Source organism: Rhinolophus ferrumequinum (genome assembly GCF_004115265.2).
Source record: "Rhinolophus ferrumequinum isolate MPI-CBG mRhiFer1 chromosome 15 unlocalized genomic scaffold, mRhiFer1_v1.p scaffold_54_arrow_ctg1_1, whole genome shotgun sequence".
NCBI classification, from domain to species: Eukaryota; Metazoa; Chordata; class Mammalia; order Chiroptera; family Rhinolophidae; genus Rhinolophus; species Rhinolophus ferrumequinum.
The window spans coordinates 9,029,061-9,054,183 of record NW_022680357.1 but is presented as its reverse complement, the minus strand read 5'-3'; the positions used below and the strand labels follow the sequence as shown (position 1 = coordinate 9,054,183).

Genomic DNA, 25,123 nt, shown 5'->3' with positions numbered 1-25,123 from the left:
AATAGCTCTCACACATTGTCCAAAGGGCTTTACTGAACAATGAATTACCTATGTGCTAGGGACTGTATCCCATTTGACAGATGAGCAAACTGAGGCTGAGACAAACATCCTATGTTGCACAGCTGGTCAGCCGCAGAACTAGGATTGGAATCTTGGCAGACCTGCTTTTACCTGCTTACTACCGAGCCTGCTGCTCGGGGAGCATCTGTAAGGCACCAGTCAGCGCCTCACACTTGCGTAGCTATTACGTCCCCACCACAGTGCTTAGCTGGGGGAGGTTATGAAATGTCTAAGGAGAGAAGATGGAGGAAATGATGGGGAAAGCTGGATTGGGACGAGAAGAAAGTTGCAGGTTGAGGCAGTTCTGACAGTGCAGAGGCAAGGAGCGGGGGATAGGGCAAGGGGCCCAAGGGTCTGAAGTAGCCGCTGGGAATCCGAAGCTAATGGCCCAGCCTGGCAGCCTGTGCAACGGGCCCGTCTCCAACAATCAAGTTTAGGACAAGGTGGAGTGAGACTGGTTGTCTTGCTTTGATACAGTATGTTCGGGAACCAGTGAGGCTGCAGAGTATTGGAAGGGCCTGTACCAGTCAGCATGTACAACAGCCTAATGCTGACAGAGCATCAGAGAGGCTCAGATCTAGAAGGGCTGAGATTTCCTTCCAGATCCAAGATTATAGCTAATCTTTCACTTCACCCTTCATTTAACGAGGAAAAAAGTAATCAGAACGAGAAACAGGAAACTAAATCATTTTATTTTGCTACTTTTCATCTTAAAAGGTCATTACAGTATCATTTGCAAAATTCAACAAGATGCCACCGATGGCACGTCTTTGGGACCACTGAGAAGTGTCAACCACGTGTGGTAAAGGTGGGCAGGTTTCACCCAACTTGACCCAGAACCAAGACAAGCTGGGGCTCAAGGTTTGGGGGTGGGCAGGGTCCTCTGCGATGGAAGCACCTAGTAGATTCAGGTTGGTGGGAGCCACCAGCAGAGGCCCTGCTGTGGACTGAAGCAGCACCAGTCTGTGGAGGGTTTGTGGGTCCCAGCATTTCCAGATGCTAAAAAGTGACATGTGAATTGTTGCCTTGGAAAGCTGTCTTCCAGCTTCACGAACTTGCAAAATGTGAAAAGGAGGAGAGGGGGTCCCAGGCCCAACCATGGCTGCTCCCAAGCCGAGGTGGAGTCTGGTGAGAACGGGGTGAACATGCTTACTTATTAAAAGCTGTTCTATGAAGTATCCAGACTTTCACCTGATCCCTGAAAAACTCGAGGTGCATGAGGTGCACAAGGCCCTTGGGAAGCCCAGCAGGCCCAGTAACGAGGTTCTTTTGGTGAAGAGTGATGCCCCAAATTACTGTTTCTGAACCTGGGCTCAGAGCCAGCACCAGGCTGTGTGCCAGTTCTCCACGGGGGCTGTTGGCACTTATTTCCTCCCATTTTGATGGTTACAGAACCAGCTCTTCGATGTGTAGTGAATATAGAGCTAACCTGCGTGCCAGGCCAGCTGAGATGCAAACTCCTCGGGGTCAGTCCCCTTGGCAGGCCACCTGGCCACAGGCCATGCTGAGGTTGGTGGCTCCTAGACAAGAAGTGAGGTTGAAAAGCAGCACACACGGTCACTTAGCTGAATAGCGCCTGATGACCACAATGCCCTGGGTTCAGAGCCCCCATCAAGTGGATGCTTAGCAGATGCTTCATTTCAGGAAGTGTTTTTAAACTTTTGTCCCAGGTTGGTTATAAATGTCCTGTGGGCATGTGCGGGTGGGATCTGGGTTGGCCACAAAAGGACCCTTTCAGGCTTGTCAGCAGGGCCTCCCTCCTAGTCCCATGAGGGGACATCAGGAGAAGAGCTCTTTACAGATCCTGCAGGTGTCCTCGGGTGTCGTCACAGTGTAGCCCGTGGTCCTGGGGTCTGTGAAGATCTCATGGTCATTGCCACCCTGTGAAGACATGAAGCCAATGCAGCCACTGCTGCTGTAACCCTGGGGGCTGCCAGAGAAACGAGGGACTTGCCATTTGATGGGGCAGGGAGGGGCTTTCTTCAGTCACCTTGTTTCTCTGGAAACTAAGAGACAGTCATCACTGAGAGAGGGTTTATCACCTTCTACTGAACGGCAATTTAGCTGGGAACATGTAATTATGCCAGTGAAAGAACTCATCATGTTCTGAAGATCTGTCTGAGGCTCCTTTTTTTCTATAAAGAAAGTGAGCATGACAGGTGACAGCCTTCTCACTGCCATCGGTTTGTTTTAACCGTGCCCAGACTTTTCTCACAAGTCCCAGGGTGTGTGGCAGGGCCCTCGGAACATTCTGTGACGGTGGACCCATTCAGCTCTGAGTGGACAGAGGTCACTGGCCACGTGAATATGGAACACTTACTGTGTGGCTGGACAGAGAAACGGAATTTGATTTTGATTTAAATGGAAACAGCACACGTGGCTGGTGTCTGAGCCGGGCGGCCCCGGACTGACATCCCAGTTCTACCCCTGACTAGGGGTTGCTGCAGGCAACTCCCCACCTGTAAAGTAGGGGTTAGTGGAACAGAGCATGGGATCTGGGGAAGGCCCCTAAAAAGCAATCACTGTCAGCCCCTAATTCGCTTTCTGGGTGTTTTCACACCTTATTTCACCGGGTGTGCCTCCAGGAATTGAGGACAAGGGTGCTTTTGTGAGGGCACGTATCTGGGATGACCTGGGCATGCGGCTGGTGGGGAAGGGGGGGTGTCCTGTGACTATGAGTCCCCAGTCCCGCTGCTTCTCAGCACTGCAGGAAAGCCCTTGCTTGTCTTCTTAGGGAATTTCCTGGATTTTCCTCGTAAAATTGGATAAGCAGTCTTCACTCACCATCTTGGAAAAATCAATTAATTCATTATATCATGAAAATAATTGCTGAGAAAAATGTTTTTTTCCTCATAAATATTCTGGAAGAAAAGCTGACATCCTTTTATAGGGTTGCCTGACACCTGAAATTACTACTGCTCTCATTTTTTAAGAATAACCCATCCCCCAGCAGATGGCTTCCCCAAGGAGAGATGAAGTTCCCGATTTCAGGAGGCACCACTGCAGGGGCCCAAGGTGCAGTGTGTGGAGGAGTCATGTGAGGAGGACATGACCTTGGAGCTGTGTTCAGGAATGTCCTTGTACAAGGCCCACTCAGGAGCCTGTGGAGCAGCTGTCACTCAGACGGCCCTGAGTTTCACAGTCAGCACTGCTACCTAATAAGCAAGTGAGTCCTCATTAAAAAAACACCACCACAGAGAAGTATGCTCAAAGGAGAAACAAACTCCTGCGCCATCCAGAAAAAGCAAACTTCTGTCTGGGACACATTCACTGCCTGTCACTCACCGACAGGAGGGAGGAGTCAGTCATCACCTATTAACCCAACAAACCTGGCTGTGCAACCGTCCTGCTTGGCATGCTTTCAGCAAAGAGACAGAGGGGTGGCCAACAAAAGCACAAATGACAAAGGGCTGCCTTCCAGCTTCGTCAGCAGGAAAGGGCTGCAAAGGACAGAGGGGAAGGGAATCTAGAAGGATGAGGGTGGAGCCTTTGAGCAGAGACCTGAAGGAAGTGAGGGGATGAGCCACGTCACTGGCTACCTACGGGGAAGGCAGCTCAGCTCTTGAGAACCTGCTGGGTGAGGCTGGAAGGGCAGGCAGCAGCCAGGCCCCAGAGAGCCTCGCAGATCACAGTAAGGACCTGCGACTTTCTGCGAAGCTACCAGAAAGCTGCACCAGGACAGTGAGGACACAAAGGCAGAAGCAGAGCAGTTAGGAGGGCCCTGCAGACAGCCAGGGTGCAGCGTGAGGACAAAGCCACTAGCTGGGGAGAGGAGCCTCAAGCAAAAAGGACTGAGAGCTGCCAGGATGTCACATGCAGGGATGGGAGTGGATCTGAAAGATACCTAACTTTGTATGAGTTTCCATGGTCCTGCTGGGATAGTGTGGGGAGCTGCTGTGTAACTCACCTACACTTAAGGAAGCCGGGTTGAGGGTCAAAACCTCCCCCTGCTGGGCTGGGCTTAACCCCCCTCTCAGCTCTGCTTGTTTTCAGAGGGCAGCGAAGCTGGCAGGAGTGCACCCCATACCCCATCAACCTTTACCATCCTTTCCTTCTTGCCAGAGCGAGGTGAAGAGAAGAGGGGCTGAAACACTGAGCTAGTGAAAGTGTGGCTTCTAGAATAAAGAGGCCTCAGACAACCAGAAACTTCAAATACTGGATTTGCATGTGCACCAAAGGTTTCCCGACTCTGGTGAGGAAGCTCAGCCTCCAAGATCCAAAACAAAAGCCAGTTCCCGAGAAGATCGAGGGAGTGAAGGGGCAAAGGGATACATAACCCAGTATTCCGTGTTCTGTTAGAGAGTGTATGTGATGGGCCCAAAGGAGAGGCTCAGTGCAAACGGCCCATGAATATTTAAATTCCTCCCAGTCCAAGACAGAAGGTTGTATCTGCTGTTTAGACGGGGCGGCGGGGGGGGGGGGGGGGGGGGGGGATGGCTGAGGAACATCTCTCTCCCCCACCCCGGCTCAGCATACACTGTCACCGCAGTGAGCCCTGACTATTCTGATGTTGGAGACAAAGGGGACTGTTAAAGAGTGTCCCTGTCCTGTGTGCCCTGCTCACCAGCCTGCTGACGCCCAGGTCTTTGCTGAGTGAACACTGGCCGGAGGCACAGGCAGACTCTCTATAGCTTGGAGTTCAGACTCGGGCTGCCTGTGCACGTTGATCCGGTATCAGTTTCACAAGCATTTATCAAATGTCTAGGTATGATGGGTACAAAGCTGAGGGCTCTGTCCTTGGAGCCCAGAGCAGTGGTTCTCCCCTGGCGGCAGGTGACAGTCACTGCGGAAGCTTTACAAGTGCTTCAGTGAAAACTGGGGAAAGAAGAAAAGGTATTGGGTCCAGAGGCCCAGGATGTCTTAAGAGCTTCTGAGCCATACCAGCCAAGTGCTACAAGGTGCTCAGCGTCCCCTGGGCCACAGCGGTGCTGGTACATACACTAGGGCATGAGGGCAGGCTCTTAACTGCAGGGTGTGGCTGCTTTCTTGATGTGTGACAATCAGCTGGGGTTGACAGTACTCACAAACAACTTATCGATTTGAAAATGTATGCCCTTAGATAACTGTACTAAATTTTCCTAAAAGGCAGCCAATATTTATGCTTTAAAAAAATAAAAACCCTGGCCTGAGGGTCATGAGGGTTTCAAAGCGATCACATGATTCTAATGTACTTCAGGACTGAGAACCAGTGGCTTGGGACCTAGCGCTGAACAAGCCTGAGGCGTGATGGGAAGTGAGCTGGCTGTCAGGCTAACGTCCCTGGGGTGACCTTCAGGGTTTGCTGATAGCTCTGGCAGAAGCGCCTCGTGTATAAATGGGGCTCAGAGCTGCATGAGGTGCCTTGGCACGGGAGCGCACCCAGATGCTGATTCTGGGGGCTCTGTGACCAGACCAGAGGACTCTGGGAGGCCAGCCACACTCCAAGGGGCCCGAGGCCTGTGTCTCCCTGAACACAAGAGCTATGGCTCCTTCCTCAGGGCTCGTCCACTCAGCCACTGTCCTGTTCTCAGGACCTCTGAGGCCATGGATTCTGGTGTTCAGAAGGCAGGCAGGCCAGCAGGGACCCCAGTGAATACGAGCAGTCTGTGGTCCCGTGTGTATCCTGCCTCCCGCCCTCCCACAGGGGAACCAGCGGGGTCTCCTCAGCCGGGTTCAGAACCTCTAACCTGGTCCAACCCAAAGTGGAACTGCCGAGTCAGTCAATCAGGCATTCACATTCACAAAGCGTTAGAATGTTTTCATGCTGCAAATGCCTTAGAGCCAAGATGTTTTGACAACAAGCAGCAGACCAGCAGAAGCTGTCTTGCCTGAGAATTCAGAAAGGCTGCAGGTGCTGTGGAGGGTGTAGCCCCTGGAAAGCCATGCGGAGCAGTTTGGGGGGTATCTTTCCATGCCCTGGCTCTCTTCTCCCCGCAGCAAACCAAGACCCCCCACCCCCAGGCTGAACTCAGCGCTGGGTTTTAACAGACCCTGGTGGTTGTGGCTGATGAGAAGGGTGAGGGGGTTTCCAGGATGGACAAGTATTTAAAAGTGAGGGCCAACACCGTACACCCTGTGTATAACATCAGATCCCATCAGACAGAGGCTGCGTGGCTGGCAGAGGGGAGGCTGTTAGGCAGGCTTCTGAGCCTGGAGTGCCCAGCAGAGAAATGGCTTTTTTGTGACAGCTCTTAGTTCGGATGCTCTGGAAGCCAGCAGAAACATTTACCACAGAAAAGAGCTTTCAAAATGTCTAACCCCAAATACGAAAAGAGGCTTAAAGCCTGTATTTGAACTGCTCTGTGCCTCAAGTGGAAGGAACTGATATGCTGTTGAAAAGTTTGATAGCTGGACCATTCACTCCCATTTCCAGGACACCACTGACTAAAAGGATCAGAGTGGAGGACAAAGAATGATGCGAGAATGTTGACCAGCATTAGTTACAACAGCAAAAAAACCACAATCCCAAAGTGCCGCTGCTAGGGGAATGGGTAAATGAGCTATGCCTAAATGACAGAATGTTCTACGGCCATCCAAACCTTGTTTTCAAAGACTCACTAATGTGGGGGAAAAAGAACAAGAGAACAAAAGCAGAAAATAAAACAGTGGACATGCTGGGGGGTTCCACGTTTGAGACCGTGTCGGTGCAGAGAGGAGGCTGGGAGGCACGTCGGCTGTGACTACAAGTGAGTTATACTTCCTTCTTTATACTTTTTCTAATTTTCTATGATGTGTATGCACATGACTTAAGAATCAGGGGTGAAAACAGTGAATAACATCCATTTTTAAAAAGATTTAGATTTAGAAAAACCACCAAAGTGCGGTAATGGCAGTGGTTAGACAGAATAGAAAACCTCTAATTCCCACATGAAGAATTCCCAAAAGAAGCCATTTTCCGATCCTCTCTAGAACGACATTCCTTTCTGTAAAGCCCCACCTGACGCTTCCGACAGCTGTTTACACAGAGCAAGACCATCATCAGTTCAGAACACTCGCTTTTCGCCTGAGAGCTCTGTCCTCAGCCTGTAAGAAATGGCACCAACTTGGGAGGACCGAAGAAGCTGCTGGCCATTTCTTCACTCTTGGGTGTAATTTCATGAGCTTACTTTTTCTAAAGATATCAAGTCAGATAGTGGGTTTTGTCAAAGAATGCATTCAAAGTATTTCTGCATCCAGAGCACTGCCACGAAAGGATGTGATTATAAACCATTCTGTCATTCAGAAAAAAAGGCTAACTGATAAACCACCTGAAAAGTACCACGGTCGCCTGAGAAGCAGAACAGAATCTTTCCTGGGTCACTGGAGGGAGGGTGTGTTGACTGGAAAGCAGACTCATTTAATGAGCAGGTAGTCCGTTCTGGAGCTGCCAGCTCTGTCATTAGCTGTGTGACCTTGGGCAAGTTACTTATCCTTTGGGGTCCCCGTTTTATAATTCTGAAAGGAGAACACGACACGTAGCTATACTATCCGGAAGTCCCTTTCATGCAGGAAGACAATGATGTGGAGATCCTGCTGAAAGGGAGGTCTACCGGGGATAGACCTCAGCAGAAAAGCAAGTATTCGGGAGTGAACCAGAGAGCAGAGGGATGAAAAGCTCTGGACAGGCAGCACGTACGACGCAACTGCTGGGTGCAGTATGGCCTAGGACGCCTGATGGCCAGGTAATCACCAGCACTGGGTGGCATGTGAGAACAGCAGGGCAGTGAGCACAGTGAGCACAGAGGGCAACAGGAATTTAAAGGGAGACGCCGAGGCTGAGGCTGGGCAGTGAGAATGGGTGCAACACCTCTCCGACCTCCTTGGGGACCCACGCGTTCCAAGTAGAGCCACAATGGCTCTGGGGAAACTCCTCCTATGGATTCTTCCTGTGGTGCTGGACTTGAACAGCGGACCCTGCTCGGTTCAGGTTCAGTCCCAGACCAGGGATTTCTGACACCCCCTGGGAGGGCTCCTATACCCCGTGTGTGATGCCCAGGACTGACACCTCCCCTCTTAAGTGTCCCTAGTGCCTGCTCCTGAATTTCAGACTTGTGAGACTCCCTGTCTGCCTATCACGGAGGACTCCTACTGGCCAACTGAAATGAATGCCCCTGGGAAACAAAACACTGCAGAAAAATAAAAATGGCCAGGCTCTGAAATGCAGAGAATTTGACAGCACTGGGACAGGTGTTCTGGAAGGCACTTGAGGCGGGTAATATTTAATTCAAAAGCCAAACTGAAAGGCTCGATTCTCCACTCAGGTGTCAGGTGTCTGAGCACGGAGGCGAGGCAGCCTTAATCATACCCCTCTTGTAGGACAGAAGCATCGCTCAGGTTGAGCTGCGCCAGTGGGTAAAGCATGGGTGGAGGGGAAGAAAGACCATTTGTCCATTTTTTCCCTTCAAGCCCAAACTGAACAACGAAACTGCAAAATCGCTTCCATACTCACTGGCATGGTTTTGTCTCCAAAGAAATAAATGGTCTGATAGCCATCATTTTCCACATGTCCCAGGCAATACCTCTTGTCCCATCCATCAGGGAAGACATCAATGCTGATCTGGCCTCCTGCCAAGGGGGGAGGGGAAACACAAAAGCTAAAGGTGAAAAGGAGACTAATGACATGTCACTGAGAAAAAAATGTGCCACTTACTCGTCAGCAACTGGATTGCCACAGATGATTTTTAATACTATGCTACTCTAGGGATGGGTTCTAGAAATTCATCCCACGTTGTGTTTTTCCAACATGATGTCACCTACAATCTAAAAAGGAGTGTCAGCTCAGGATGAGAAATGCATTTGCATTCAAGCTCTCTCTCAGGCGGGTGGGTTTAAATGAAGCATGCTGGGGGGAAAACACCTGCTGAGAGTCGCATTCAGTGGTGTTCCTCTCCAGCGTCAACATACTCAGTGGACAATGCCCGGAAGCAGCCCGTCCATCTTGCAGGAAAAATAAAAACCACACGGGAGGGGATTTACAAGCAGCTTTCACCCGCAACAACAACTCTTTGAAAGCTTTGTCAGAACGATGTTCACCTCACAGTTCAAGAATACTTAAGAATCCACCCCTTCATCTATTATACATATTTACTCTGCAATTCCAGTTTCCCTACAACCAGTATTTATTAGAACTACTCAAATGAGAGAGCTTTTGGTAGTGATTCATTGGCTCCGACAGGAGAAATTAGCTTGCTGATTTCTGACAGGCATATTCTACCAAAGAAATGAGCCTGAGATGAGTGTTGCGGGAAGAAGTCTATCAGCCACTGGAAATATCCACGTGCTGGTCAAGGTTAATAAAAGCTTGGTGAAAACCCAGGTAAGTCCCTTTTCCTTACTGGGCCTAAGTTTCTTGATTTGTAGAACCAACCCAGCTGATGTCTAAGTTTCCTTGCCGTCCAAACAGTATGTAAACATATATCGTCTAACTTCTCCAAGAGGCTCCCACACACCTCTCTGCTATGGAGCTTACTAACGTGTTTGTCTCCTGCCCCAAGGTGTGAGGAGAAGTTCTTACTCTCCATTAAAGCTCTCGTTTTGACTAGGAGGAGAATTCTGCTGGGTAAGAATTGAGAACCAAGCCCAGTAGCCGAGAAATAAGTCACTTCCTAGCTGGGCAAATCTCTGCCATGGCTGATCACATAGGAGACTTGTTTTCCCCTACAGGTTGGGCATAGTCCACAATTTCTAGGACACACCAGCCCACCACAAACTCCTGGCAAAGCATGAAACCCATTTGAACATACAATACCTATAGAAAACGTGAGGCCTTTCCCTGCAAACTCTTTCCGCAGATCCGCTACAAATTGTTGTCGTATATTTTCTTTCTGAGAAAAACAGAAAGATACTGATTGTCTATTGTGTTGATGTGTAGAAAGCACACTCCAACTACGGCTACAAAGCGGCACACCTGATCTTCACAAACCCAGGGGATTTCAAAAGGACTCACTTTATCCAGTTCGTAGAACTCAATCCGTTCCTCTTGGCTGCAGCTTCTTCCAATAGGGGACACATTTAACATCCCATTTCGGAATTCAATGAACGTCCCCCTGGAGAGGGAAACAGGACAGAGGTCCCAGGAACACACTATTTAGTTGGGCAACATTACAGATGGATAAACAGGCAATTCCAAAGGCAGAGGATGGCTCTCTCTCTGACTACTCCCTGAAGTCTTACTGCACCTGCCTGACCTATGTGGGGCCTGGTTAGTGCTGCTGAGGAATATGGGCAAATGCTGATCAAGGTGGGTCTCCGTTCTGCCTCTCAAAGTCACTGGGCATCTCATGCTAATTTGGAATTACAGCTGCAAACATTGGTCTCCCTCACTGGATGACAACTTCTCCGATGACAGGATTCTGCCGTATCTTTTAAAAAAATCCTTCCTTAATGCTTAGTCCACAGTAAAGATTAAGCTGACCCAGGTTATACGTTACATTTTTACTTTTTCCTATGGAAAATTGCTAACATAGACGAAAGTAGTCGGAAGAGAAAAAGGAATCTTCATGTGCCATCATCCAGCTGCAAGCTGGGTCTGGCCTGTCTCATCCAAACCCCTCGTGGGACTGATGTGACGAGGGAAGCCCCTGCGCTAGCAGGGGCACATATCCCATCAATTCTGAGAGTCTTGAGAGTGCAGCACATCCTGAAGTTTAACGGCCATTTAAAAAACCTTTCTCCCCCTGATCACCCGGGTGTCACATATTAAGTGTACAGCACCGAGAACAAAATGAAAAGTTTTGCAAAGACACCACTTGTACCCTCACCACCAAGAAATAGCCGATGTTAGCATATAGGTCCATTTCCTGCCAATCTTTTAACTGTGGGCGTGTATGTACATTACTGTTATTATTATTTTAAAAAGGGAACTGAGATAACAATCCAGAGCAAGAGGCAGGTCCTCAAATCAAATGCCTACAGAGGTCAGAAAAATGAGAGCAGTGGCCTGTGAAAGACGGGTGGAGGAGGGGGCTGCTCAGCTGACTGCGGCCATGTGGGCACGGGAGCCGCTGTCAGGTCTTCAGATGCAACAGAAGCCAGAAATCTAGGTATTTTACAAGGTGAAACCAGACTGTAAATGATAGCAATTAATTCAGATATAACACTGTGGCCAACCCAACCTAGCTTTGTGTGGGGATTCAGTGTGGGGGCCTCCAGTTTGAGACTTCCAGGTGGGGTTTACGTTGCCTTTTTCATCTTGCTGTTTCACAGGCATTTCCCCCATGGACAGCCTCTGAAGGCAGATGGTTTTCCACTTCCATCCTGTGGACACGCCATTGTTGATATAACCATCCTTCCACCACTGGCTTTTACAGAAGGTTTCCAGTGAGCCCTTACTGAGCGCTGGGCTTTGGACTTAAATGAGCACCAACCCACCACCATATGACATCACTCCATACTCCAGTGGAGCCTTGGTTAAAAGCAAACCCACCTCTTCTTTGGGAGTTTAATTTTCGCAATGTAGCTCAGACAGTAGTTGATTAAATCTTGGATTAGGGCCTCACCCAGCTGACCTTGAATATTCTAGATAAAAAAAATACTGGAGTTACTTGATTCAGTGGGAGGCATGTCCATAATGGCTTCACAACAAACCCAGGTCTTACAGCCACTATCAGCTGAGGGTCGCAGCAGTGAGGGTGACATGCCCCACTGCGTTTCCCTCTTTCCCTTTGCTCTCTGGTTGAAAACATTAGGCCAATCAGAAAGGGCTCGTCAAAAGCATTTTCTGCTTCGTTAGTCAAGATGTTTGTATTCATTATTTTTCAAATGCTTCATGGAAGGCCAAAGAGTTTATCGTTGCTGCTTTTATTCAATTAAAGTATCTACAGATACTGACAGAAAATGTATTTGTTCTACTCTGGCTTTCTCTTATGTCTGAACAGAATGATCTTAAAACTCATAAGAGCGACACAGTCGCTCTAATATACTTGTAGTGAAGCAGCCTGCCCTAGTCTCTGCTCTCATCATAGAGATATTAGATTAAGTATCCTGAAAAGCAATTATACAAATATAGTTAACAATTTGGAATATGTAATAGGCCTATGGTTCGACATTCAAAATGTAAAAAACTGGGTGAAGATTCATTTCCATTCCTGCTCCTCTGCTCCCAAATATCCTTCCCCAGAGGCACTCAATGTCAAGTATCTTTTCGGAAAACATTTTCCTAGTAGTATCTAGTAGTTTGGATACTCAAGCACCTACCTGTTTACACAAGAGTTTCCCATCTTTGTATGCTACCAAGCCATTTTCTGGAAACACATAATCGTATTTTTTGACCACTGCAACAAAAACAGAAGAAAACAGAGTGCAATGAATTGAAACATGTGTTTCTATTTCTTGATTAACACTCAACACCAATAAAACTGCTCAATTCCAACATGGTCTGTGAAAGATTACCTTATCTTCATAGAGTGGGGAGTGTGGGAAAAAGCTCCTTATTTTTTTTTTTTTAAAAGGGGCTTAATTACAAATTTAAAAGATGATGACTAGGCAGGAGATCGGAGACTTGGTGATGGGTCATGTCATGTCTGTCGTCAGCCTGCCCATCTATAAAGGAAGATGGGCTCCCTGTGAATCAGCATCACCAGGGCGGGAGAGGAAAATGTGCAGATTTGCAGGCTCTGCTTTCTGAATCAGAATGTGCAGGGGCCAGGCTAAAAATCAGATTAAAAAAAAACCTCTTTAGGTGATTCTCACATGCAGTCAGATTTGGAAACCATGCCCATAACGCTAAACGGATTCTCAAACTTCAGGTGCTAAAATGCAGATTCCCAGTGTGTGTGCTGGGTGGGTCCCTACCTCTGTGTCTCTGCAGGTGATTCTGATACAGGTGGGTCTTCAACCTTTTTTCAGTTGTGAATGTTTTGGGTTTTTTTTTGGGGGGGGCGGGAAGGGGAACAGGACTTTATTGGGGAACAGTGTGTACTTCCAGGACTTTTTTTTCCCCAAGTCAAGTTGTTGTCCTTTCAGTCTTAGTTGTGGAGGGCGCAGCTCAGCTCCAGGTCCAGTTGCCATTGTTAGTTGCAGGGGGCACAGCCTACCATCCCTCGCAGGAGTCAAACTGGCAACACTGTGGTTGAGAGGACGTGCTCCAACCAACTGAGCCATCTGGCACTGGCCCATGTGGGAATCAAATCGGCAGCCTTCGGCATTAGGAGCACGGAGCTCCAACCACCTGAGCAACCAGGCCGGCCCAGTTGTGAATGTTTTGACTGTTGTTTTGACTCACATGCTCTGAAATGTACGGACACTGTCCTACATTAACACTCCCTCTGAGTCTGAGGCAGAAAGGGCAATCAAGACAAGGTAATAGATTTCTGGGCCTCAACGTGCGTCATTATGCGATTTACAGCGTTTCTAAGCAGAGCACCTAGAAGGCAAACTAAGTGTAAGGGAAATGGAGAGTTTTAAAGGGAATGCATAAATTACTCTTCTAGGAACGAGTTCAATCAATACAGCCTATACTGATTTGGACTGTGAGATGCTACATCCAGAACAGTGGTTCTCAACTGGGGGTGATTTTGCCTCTGGAAGACACTTGGGAAAGTCTGGAGACATTTTTGATTGTTCCACCGGGGGTGAGGGTGCTACTGGCATCCAGTGGGTGGAGGCCAGGGATGCTGGTCAACGTCCCACAGTGCACAGGACGGCCCCCGACAACAGAATTATCTGGCCCAAAATGAAGCCAACAGCTAATCAGAACAGACTATTGGAATTTAGCTTTTAGTTAAATTTATCACATTAGCCCTTTCAAAAAGTCACAGCTATGCTGGAATGTAGTCACGTCCTGAGGCCCGTAGGCTTGCTGCAGCAAGTTTCTGACGGTATACTCTGCTTAAGATAACAGAAGAATGTAGCCTGTGAAGCATGACATGTGTAGCTCTGTTCTTTTTCTGCTCTTAAGATAATGTCACTGACTCACAACCTCAAGATGTCTTATGGACCTCTCCTCCTGCTCACAACCACCTGGCCATAGTCAGGTAGACCCGAACAGGTTGCCACCAGAAGCTGAATAAATCAGATTGCTGAAGCTTGCATAAAAACTGACCAATCTGTGACAACATGGATGGACCTTGAGATCATTATGCTAAGCAGACAGAAAAAAATCGAGAATCGTATGATTTCACTGATCTGTGGGATATAAAACTGAAAGCAACAAAGGAACAAGACAAACAAAGAAGCAAAAACTGATAGACACAGACAATAGTTTAGTGGTTACCAGAGGTTAACCGGGGAGGGGAGTGGTAGATGAGGGTAAAGGGGATCAAATAAATGGTGATGGAAGAACTGACTCTGGGTGGTGAACATACAATGTGATATATGGATGATGTAATACAGAATTGTACACCTGAAACCTATGTAACTTTACTAACCACTGTCACCCCAATAAACTTTAATTAAAAAAAACACACACACACAAAAACTGACCAATCAACACAGCCCACGACACTAAACCCCCTCATGCCTGACTTTTGCTCTATAAAACCCCTTGTCTGGAAACCATTGGGGGTTTCAACTTTTTCCAGCACAGGCTGCCCATGCCCCACTATGTAGCGTCATACAATAAATGCCAATTTCTTTCACTGCACCCGTGGCAGTGTAATTGGCTCTGTAGTGCTGGGTGGACAAACTCTGCTCAGTTACAAAAATGCCAATAGTGGCGAAAAGAAGGATCAATTCATCTGTCTTTCTACCCACTCTTCTGATAGGCCAGACACCCTGGCGGCCCTGGGGCTACGAGATGAATAATCCACAGTCTAGCCTTCAAGATAAACTTATAACCAGACAGTTTGCAATACTCAGAGAGTGCTAACTACACTAGCAGGGCTGGTCCCAGGCTCTGCAGACCTGTGCAGTCAGACTCTCCAGTGAAGGCCCAGAGGCATCTCCAGTTTCCTGGGGTTCAGTAAGTGGGGGAAGAGCCCAGGTGACTCATGACTAAGAGAACTCTGGGAAACAGTGCTAAGGCAACAGCCAAGAGGCCCCTAGACCCAGACGGCATCTCAATGCCTGGGTGACAAGGACAGTTAGGACATGGGGCCCAAACTGAGACTAGAAGGGCAGTGGATGGGGACAAGAAGTTGTTCCGGCAAAGACAAAGACAGACAGACAGACAGACAGACACACACACACACACACACACACACACACACACACACACCCCCACCCTTCTAGGTGAATCGATCCATGTACCTGAGCACCAAGTGCTCCACCAACAACTCCAGAAATTGAGTTACAGGATTAAAAACAGGAAAAATCAAAGGCAGAGAAAATGTTTTCCCAAAGAAGCACGAAGCCTGCCACATGGGAATGAGGGCTTAGGGCTGCCTATGATGCTTCATGGCCACAGGTCCCAATATCCTCATAAGAAGTGAATCTTTTCTCAAAAGGTAACTGGCAAAGTATAGTGAGTTTACCATCATTTCCCAGCTGCTCCTGCACCTTCTCAAAGTCCGAGCCGCCTACGACTCCAATTTTGACCTTCTGCCTCAATTTTTGAAGAAAGTCATCCATTTCTTTGGTAATTTTCTGCATTGCAAAAAGAAAAATACAATAGTTATAAGCCATAAAGTAAGCGGGAGACTACAATCACAAGGATAATACAACCCTTGCTCACGCATACATGCCAATTCTGCTTCTAGCCCGCAGATCAGTCCAACTAGCTGAGCTATAATTTGGGGACATCAACTTCTTACCAGAAAAAAAACTTGTTAAATTTTACTTCTTTTTACCTTATGTAAGACAAATGATAGGTTAACAGCTGTTGTGTACTGGTCCAGCTACTTTTCTATGCATTTATATACTTGGCTATATGCACATACAGAAACAGGTCTTACTGTTTGAAACACAAGTAGACTCATTCCATGTCTTGTGCAGTGACTTGCTTTTTCAGCATTAAGTTGTGATCATTCCAAGCCCCATACACACAGATCGTGTGCACTTCTTTCAAGTACTACACTGTATTCCATTTATGGATTTAAAGTGTTGGGTCGAAAATAAAATAACAATCAGATTAAAGAGGAAGTCCATAATCGGTTTACCATAATTATACAAAAACAAAAGCCTAAAAGGTCACTAGATTTTTTTTTTAATTAAAGTTTATTGGGGTGACAATACTAGATTTTTTTAGTCTCTCCTAAAAGAAATGCTTCTTTCTATAAACAGTGGTTTCAATGGTATAATTTTATGCTCATTAAATTCCAAACTGTGTACTAATTCAAAACAAATTATAAACTAAGATGAAAGGATATCCTTGTAGTAAGACAAATCACAATTAATTTTTGAGTCTTATTTCATTACTTTTAGTAATCTTAACTGTACTTTTACATGGACTATCTTTACAAATGAAGTTACCAGACATTAAAAACAAAAGCCAAAAAACCACTTAAGTCAATTTCAGTATATAAACATCTAGAGTTCAATTTTCTTTTTCTAAAAAAAAATTTTTTTTAGAGTAATACAATCACATGATTAATAAAATAAAATTGTACAGAGGGATTTAGAGTGCAATCTTTTCTCCATCTTCCAGTGGAATCTCGACCTACTACACAAAAACTACACCAGCGCTAACACCCTCGAGGAGTCAATGACCTTTGTGAAAATGGGTCTCTGAGTCCCCTAAGTCATTTACTCAGACTTGATGGGCAGAATGGGAGGAAGTGGTGGGGAAGACTCCTTTGATTGCAAAATATTAAAAATGTAATACTAACAATAGAAGCAACAACACTTCCATCTCCAAACAGAAGCCTAAGGGTAAAATTTATCTTAACCCTTGTGTACACTGCTGAGCTCAATGGTCCTGTGGTCAGGAGGAGGCAGCAAATATTTAACAGGAAGTAAGACCCAGCTGCTTGTGGCCACAACCGAGTATCTAAACTACATCCCATCGTAAGAGAAAGAGAGAGCTTTAGAGCAAAATTATTGTGATGTTCCCAAATAACTCCCTGTGCTAATAATTATAAGGAATTCTTCAAAAATCCAAAAAGATCCAAAAGCTTGAAATTAAGATGGAAAAATGTTAAAAATTCACCTTCTGATAAAGCAAACAATTAAAAAAGACTCTTTTGGGAAAATTAAGGAAAACTGACTGGAGTAGACAAAGAGTCAACAAAATACCAACTATGGGCCAGAATCAGCCCTGCTGCTTGTCTCTGTGAAGCATGACTGGCACACAGGCATGTCCACTCACTTCTGGTTACAACATCCGAGTTAAGTAGTTGTGACAGTAGTTGTGCCACATGGCCTGCGAGGCCTCAACTACTTACTATCTGGCCTTTTACAGAAAAAAGTTTGCTGGTCTTTGGGTATTAAACCCTAGGGAATTGGGGATAGTTTTTTGTGGTGTGATGAAGATACTGTGGTTACGATACACGTCCTAAAGAGATGCAGGCTCAAATATTTAGGGGCGAAATAGCGTGATGACTATAGCTTAGGAAGTGGTACAGCAAAGATTAAAAAACAAAAAGAAGATAAAGCCAATGTCAACCACTGTGGAATTTAAGTGGTAGGGATATGGTTCTTCTGTGTACTGGTTTTTTAAGTGATTCTGCATGTTTGAAATTTTTCATCATAGAAAGTTGGAAAGCAACTCACCTAGATTTACGTCTCCCTTCTTTGTGTAGGCTCAACTGTTTTTAGGTAGAATGACATTTCTTGGGAGTGTTTAGTACAACAGACTTCTAGGAAAACAGTGAAATGGGCAAAGCTCAGGATTCTAATGAGAATTCACCTGTTTAGGTCACATCCTGTTTTAGCAGCTGTGAGAAATAATAGCTAGTCTTCTGCTTCCTGACTGTACTGTGCTTATCAGTGTTTGAGAACGCGTGTGTCAAGGAAGGGAAAAGCTGGATAATGAATAGATCTGTTGCGAAAATATTTTTATTTTTTACGAAGAGCACCCAGCACACAGAAACAATTCTCTCTTAATTACAGACTTTTTTGAGTGTTAAAATTATTTATTTTCACTGCAATGAATGTTGTGTTTCAAATGTTTGAAGGGAATACATTGTGGGTTGCCTGGTTTTGTTGCTATTTCATTCCTTATGCTTATATAACCTGATTCCTTCTGGGAGTCAGAGCACTTCCCCGAATGACATATCCAGCAAGCAGAATAGCTGCCACCTTAGAACAAGAGCAGAAAATGGTACTCTTAGTAAGTAACAATGCCCTGAGGCCCAGCGACAATCGTGCGTTTGTTTCCTTATGCTTAAAATAGTAGTAACAACTATCCTACCTGGGATGAAAGGAGAAAGTTTGAAAATGTCCAATCGTATTGTGTAAAGAGGCTTGGCATATCAACCCTAGACCATTACAGCCAACGAACCAAACTGAGCAGCTGTTTTTGTGGTAAGTGAATAAAGTTTTACTGGAACGTAGCCACGCTGTGTCTACATATGGTCTATGGCTGCTTTTGCATTAAAGCTGAGTAGTTACTACAGACCTTACGGTTGGCAAAGACAGAAGTATTTGCTATCTGACTCTTTACAAACAATGATTGCTTGGCTTTAGACCACTATGGGTTTTTGACAACCCACAACTGTGTTTTGATCACTGAATCTCAGAGTCAAAGGGGACCTTTGGAGAACTTGCAGTTGAATATCTTCACTAGATATATCAAACATGTGGCCCCGAAAGGTAAAATGACATGTCGAAGGTCACACACATGTGCTGTGGAATTCTGCAGCACACCACTGCTACCACCCAGCCAAAACCAAGGGAGGTAAGGATAGAACCTGAAGCTAGTGAGGCCATTTGGGCCCAGTCTCAAGTGCGAATGGCTGATGTTCGGTGACCAGTTTGTGCAAGGGGGAGGTCAGAAGGTGCTTCCTCACAAATGTTGATCTTAACTGAAACCTGTATGTGCCTGGAGTAACAAAATCTGAACGTGGGAAGCAAGTTTCCAGGAGTCCTAGGAGGCTCTCAGCAGGCAGCCTGTAACAATCTAGGTCTCCTCAACCACCCCAGCCTATTCTGAGGGCTGGTGAAGACAGTAATGGAGGCGGCTAATTTGTATTATTACTGAACACAGCCTACTGTGTGCCAAGATACTTTCATGAACTTGTTTGATTTCATTCAACCCTCACAAACACCACATGGGAACAGGTAATGTCCCCATTTAAAGTCCTAGATGCCGAGGCTAGGTAACTTGCTCAAGGTCACACAGCTGTTAAGAGGTAAAGCTGAGAACCTACTAGGTCTTTTCCACCTGAAAACCTATGTGATATTTTCATAACAGGCTACAAAGCACAGCCCATAGGTGACAGGACTGAGGAGGGCACATGGCTGTAAGCGGGCTGAGCTGGGGTTCAAACCCAGGGCTTGCAGTGACAGTCCAGAACTGCGTTTTCCAACCCAATACAAGTTTCTTGCTCTCAAGAAATTTTCGGCCCTGTCCCATCTCCAAGTACCCTGAGTGATGCGACAGGTAAAGAGTTAACGGGAACGAGAGTTAACAGGAGCTTGAGAGTTAACAGGAACGAGCTTAAAAACTAACTGCTTGGCTCTGAATCCCCCCCAACCCCCAGCTAGCTGTGGGAATAGAACGGTTCCCAGAAGAAACCAATTATAACGGCAACCCCTGCAAGCTGACAAGCACCCCACATCCCTGCATAGAAAAAAGTAAAACTCCAACATAGCTTCTCATCGGTGCAGCAGTCTACTCTAGACTGCCCCCCCGCCCCCCGCAACTCCTCTGTCGGTGCTTCTCTCCTTAAATAAACAGACACCGGCTGCCGCCGGCTACTCTTTCGGCAGCCGCGCGCGACCACGATACTGAGGTCTTCCGTCTCATCCCTCCAGGTCCCCCACTATAGACTTCAGCTCCGCCAGAAAAGGTAGGCGGTCCTTAGCCCCCCCCGCCCCACGCACACCCTGGGGGGTCGTTAGCCCCATTAGGGAGCAGCAGGAGGCTCCGCAGCCTTTGCCTCCAGCCTGCCGGGCGTCGCCTACCTGCCGCGGAGCCGTCAGGGTCCCGTCCACGTCGAAGAGGCAGAGCGCCGGGCCGGGCAGAGCCATGTCCCCAGATTCCACACCGCATCTACTAGGACTCGCTGGCTCCGGAACCTCGGCCCGGAACTTCCGGGTTCGGCCTCCGTGCGGCAAGGCACGCTGGGAGGAGGAGAATCCCCTCCCACAGTGCCTGGGACTAGCTATTCTCACTGGACCACAAATCCCAGAATACAATGCGTCCACTGAGTCCTGCTTCGGCCGAGCATGCGCTCTTAGCGATCCCGGGGGCAGGTGGGATTCGCTTACGACAGCTGGCAGCAGAACCATGGTAAGAAGGAGGGTGGTGGGAACTGAGGGAATTGACGCGCTTTTGGGGTCGGAGTCAGGCCGACGCCTGGGGTTGTGATTCGGGGAAAGCGCGCGGGAGAGGCCTCCGGGGTGGGTTACGATTTCTTATTCCCGGGCTTCCTGTGCACTCAGGTCACGTGGGTCAACAATAGCAATAACTAAAACTCACTGTGTAGCAAGTTTATCAAGTCCATCAAGTGCATTTGAGGCCTTTAAAACCATTATCTCATTCAGTATGTTCTGAATCCCCATTTCAAAGATGAAGAAACTGAGGCCCAGAGAGGTGGAGTAACTTGTCCACGCATCCACAGCTAGTGACTTTAGGTGTCAGGATTGGAACCCAGATCTGTTGATTGGAACCTAGATCTGATTCCACAACCCAAAGCATCTTTCATTGCACTACTCAAGGTGTAGAACTGGGCCCCTGCTAAAATCCTTGTGCTTCCATCCTTCCCTCCTCTTCCATTCCTTCCCCCTCTCCAAACAAGGCTAAGAAAACACCCAGATGACTCTTTAACCTGACAAGAAAGTCAAAAAGTTATTATACTATATAGCTCACGAATTTGTTGTCCACAGGACATTGACTGTTTAGTTTCCTGCTTGGGGAAGTGTTCACATAGCCTTATAGTTCCAGCGCCCAGCCCAGAGTAGGCTCTCCCTAGGTATTTGTTAAATGAATGAAGGCTGCACCTCCTTTCCTATACCTACTTGAACTGCCTGGAGGAAAGAGGGCCAGTGTGAGAGTCAGACTCTGCCCCACTCACTAGCTGTGTGTCTTTGGGTAAATTTCTTACTTCTCTGGGCTTAGTTTCCTCACTGGTAAAGTGGAAGTAGTGGTTCCTGTCTCACACAGCTTTTGTGAAGATCACGTGAGGTAAAGCATCTGGGTTTACCTTTCCTCTGGCTTTGGCAATAGTGGTGACCTTACAGGGTTGGTGGGAGCCTCCATGTAAGATCTTTGCCGATGTTGGTTGTGTCACGGGCACGGTTGAGTTCTTTGAGAGAAATGGTCTCCTGTCTCCCTTCCAGGCTGTCCTGCTCCGAGCTGTGCCGCGGTGGCCAGGGCCAACCGTGTGGGGAAGGCCACTCTACCATCTGTGGTACCGCAGTGGGCAGGATCCTAGGAGGTGCGTGGGGAGCAGGTCGGCCACCTCGAAGGAGAGACCACTGGGCACAGAGACAGAGAAATTCCACATGGTCTACCGTTTGGATGCCATCAGAGCCTTTGGGTACTTGTCTCAGCTGAAGGTGGCACAGACGGCCCTGACGGTGGTGGCCCTGCCACCTGGCTTCTACTGGTACTCCCAGGGCCTCATGACTCTCAACTCCCTGTGCCTTGTGGGTGGGATAGCTGGCTTCGCCCTGACCATGCTGTGTTGGATGAGCTATTTCTTCCGGAGGCTGGTGGGTATCCTGTACCTGAACGAGTCAGGAACCGTGCTGCGGGTGGCCCACCTGACCTTTTGGGGCTGGCGGCAGGACACTTACTGCCCAGTGGCTGACATCATCCCCCTGGCAGAAACCCAGGACCGGCCTCAGGAGCTATTCGTGCGGATCCAGCAGTACAGTGGGAAGCAAACCTTCTATCTTACCCTGCGCTATGGACGCATCGTGGACAGAGAGCGTTTCACGCAGGTGTTTGGGGTGCTGGACACGCGCAACTGAACATCTGGACGCTGGGCTTCCGGGTAGCACTGGGCTGCCTGGATCTCTGACAGAAGCCTGAGGGTGTGAGTGAGGCTAAAGAAGGAGATCTGGCAGTTGGAGACTTTGCCAGGGCCCCTGGGAACTTGTGCTTTGGGATGAGAACGTTCACCAGGTGGATGCTAGTCACCTGGTTTAGGAAAGAGGCCCGTGGTGCAAATTCTTACTGCGCCGTCGGTGACGTTGGTAGGTAATGGCCAGAAGTGGCTGTTTTGGAGGAAGCTATGCCAACTTCACTCAGTACAGTGCAGTGAAGTGGGAAGAGAGGTGTGGCCAGGGGAGCATAGGACTAGGAGTCAGAAGACTTGGGTTCTGTTCTGTCTGTTCTCAACTCCCTGTCCTGGGGCAGGTAAGTCAGTCTCTGAACCTTGGTTTTGCATTTTTTAAATGGAAACTCCTGCCTGTCTTGTGAGATGGGTGTGAGAATAAACAATAAATGTCAAGTGCTTTGCAAACTCAACAGGTGGGAGCAAATATTAAGCGTTAGTTAATTCAGAGGTGATGGTGCAATGGACCCAGCAGGAGACGGGACTTGAGATGAAGCCTAGCGCTGGGTCCTTTCATTCTGCCAGGACAGTAGCTGCACAATGACTGGGGCAGCAGTGTCATCCCAGAGAGCACAGCACTCCTGCCGGGACCATGATCACTACCCAGAGGTCTAGGGGCTCTCACGTCAGACGCCTCTGTGGACTTTGTGTTCCTGGGCCAATTTTTGCCTAAAGAATAAGTTCTCAAGCCCTGGCTCCATGTGCCGAATCACCTGGAGAGCTATTTACAAATAGGTCCCCCAGGTGATTTTCATGTGTAGCCTGGGTCGATAGTCGCTGCCCCGAAGTGTCACCACACTGGGGGATGAGTGCTGGCTTCTCACCAGCCTTGACATGAAAACCTTCACGTCGACGTGTGATCTGCTCACGCAGTACCAGCAGAGGGCACAAAGAGTAAATGCATTATCCATCCCATTATTCCCGAGCTAAAGTCACAGATCTCCACGTGACAGTGGCAGTCGGCTTAGGGCTCCTGCAATGCACGTAGGGCAGCACTTGGGAGCTGTCCAAAAAACCCCCAAAGCAACATCAGCAGAGACAACAAAACTCGCCTGTGTTCAGCCCCTGTAGATTCTGGTAGAAGCTGGGTATCTATTTTTATGCTTCCCGGGTAATTCCAAGGCACCCCAAGTTTTGAGGATCCTTGTGTGGGGTTTACCCTTCTTCTCCAAAGCCATGCAGCAGCTTCTCAGCAAAATGGAAGTGGTCTTTAGATTCAGGTGGTGGGGATACTGGCAATTTCCCCCTTTGACAATTCCAAAATGGTAACCTAATAGAAATACCCAAGCACACATAGCAGGATGTTCACTGAATGTTTCTAATGGCAAAACAAAACAATAGCACAGATGAAACTGGAAGTAAACTAAGTTTCTACCAGTGGCAACACGGTTAAGTAAATGGTGGATCCAATACTATGGGGTATTACACGGCCCTTGAAAAGAGTGAGATTGAACTATCTGCCGACATGGAAAGGTGACCATGGGGTAGCGTTACCTGGAAAAAACAAGTCACAGAACATAGTTTTGTGTGATCTTGTGTTTTGAAAAAAATGCATGCATTACAAGGTGTTAACAGTGGTTAGTTACCTCTGGGGAGAGAACTGGAGGTGAATGAGGTGAAGGGCAGGCTTCCAATTTTAACTTTATAACCTAGTATCGTTTAAAATTTTCGTAATGAGCATGTCATCTGTCATAACAAATGAAGAAAAATGCTGTAATAAACAGTTTCTTTTTCCATTCTTTCCTCCTCAACATCAGCTTTTTACCGAGTTTCCCCGAAAATAAGACTGGATCTTATACCGTATTTTCCTGAAAACTGGATTTTATATTAATTTTTGCTCCAGAAGAGGCATAAGGGCGTATTTTCAGGGCATGTCTTACTTTTTCATGTACAACAATCTACATTTATTCAAATATAGTCATCTTGTGGAACATCGTCATAATGTACTAAATGCGTCCGTCTGGCTGACGATCCTAACTGGGGCTTATTTTCTGGGTAGGTCATATTTTCGAGGAAACTTAGGAGGTAAAAAGTTTCTCAACTATGAATTCCCACTCTGGACTTGGAAGCTAAGTTGACAGTGGGGAAACATTCAGTCATTGAAAGTGTCAGTGATGTAACCATGTTTGTCCCTTGTCGACTGGTTTTCCTTCCTGTCTGCTGAGAACTTCTGGACTTTGCACCTCGCCGTACCCTGGACTGTGTATAATTTAGATGCAGGGCATGGGGTGGTTTGTAGCATGTCAGTTTTCATGTGGTAGTTGCTATGGACTGAATGTTTGTGTCCTCCCTAAAATTCATGTTGAAACTAGCACCCCCAACGTGAGGGTATTTGGAAGTAGGTGGGGCCTTTGGGAGGTGATTAGGGTTAGATGAGGTCATGAGGGTGAGGCCCTCAAGAAGGGATTCGTGTCCTTATAAACAGAGGACAAGACTGCATCCATAAAGGAAGGAAGAGCAGGGTAGGACATAACCAGGAAGAGGCCCTCACCAAGAACCCAACCATGTACTTCAGGCCTTGAGAACTGTGAGATGTAAATGTTTGCAGTTCCGGGGGCCCAATCTATGGTACCTTGTTACAGCGGCCCGAGCTAAGAATCCCTCAGACCAGGCTCTAACTGGTCCGGGACGTTCATGGTGGACGTGGTTGAGAGCTACTGTCCTTGCTACAGCTGTTACCACAAATGACTGACCTTGCCCCGGGGCCAGGTATTCCACCCCAGCCCATCATTAAATGACTACGTTTAATACACTCCCCAGAATGGATCTGGCAGGTTAAACTGCTTGTGGGGCCAACCTGGGGTGAATTGGCCAAATAACTAGGGTTGGTGCTTTCCTTTGGCTCCTTTATGACTTCAGGACTTGAGTCCCCAAATGGAAAACAACAGGTCCCTTTGAACCCCAGGCAGAGTCTCACTTTTATGGCCTTGTTTCGATCCTGCAATATTCAACTGTAAAATCTTGCCCGATTAGAGTTCACCAGGTAGGGCTGATACCATCTGCCTCCCTAAGGGGACGGATGGGCAGAAAATCAACTTTTTTACGGAGTATTTGACCTGGAGGTT

At 47.4% G+C, this 25,123-nt stretch overlaps 2 protein-coding genes across 3 annotated transcripts; one reads left to right on the top strand and one right to left on the bottom strand.

Annotated features, from left to right (window-relative positions):
- Positions 1-731: 731 nt before the first annotated feature.
- PMM2 (phosphomannomutase 2) lies at positions 732-20,111 on the bottom strand. 2 transcript variants are annotated; one of them, XM_033101176.1, is made up of 8 exons: positions 19,960-20,111; positions 15,429-15,540; positions 12,214-12,290; positions 11,444-11,535; positions 9,965-10,064; positions 9,767-9,842; positions 8,468-8,583; positions 732-1,941 (listed from the first exon to the last, which is right to left on the bottom strand). In XM_033101176.1, exons 1-8 carry the CDS (start codon positions 20,023-20,025, stop codon positions 1,840-1,842), a joined length of 741 nt encoding a protein of 246 aa, XP_032957067.1. In that variant the 5' UTR covers positions 20,026-20,111; the 3' UTR covers positions 732-1,839. The 2 variants fall into 2 exon arrangements, with proteins under 2 accessions (XP_032957067.1, XP_032957068.1); XM_033101177.1 differs by lacking the exon at positions 732-1,941 and adding an exon at positions 7,816-8,358.
- TMEM186 (transmembrane protein 186) lies at positions 20,024-23,812 on the top strand. The gene is made up of 2 exons (XM_033100988.1): positions 20,024-20,287; positions 21,337-23,812. The coding sequence occupies exons 1-2, from the start codon at positions 20,024-20,026 to the stop codon at positions 21,970-21,972; spliced, it is 900 nt and encodes a 299-aa protein (XP_032956879.1). The 3' UTR covers positions 21,973-23,812.
- The last annotated feature ends 1,311 nt before the right edge of the window (positions 23,813-25,123 follow it).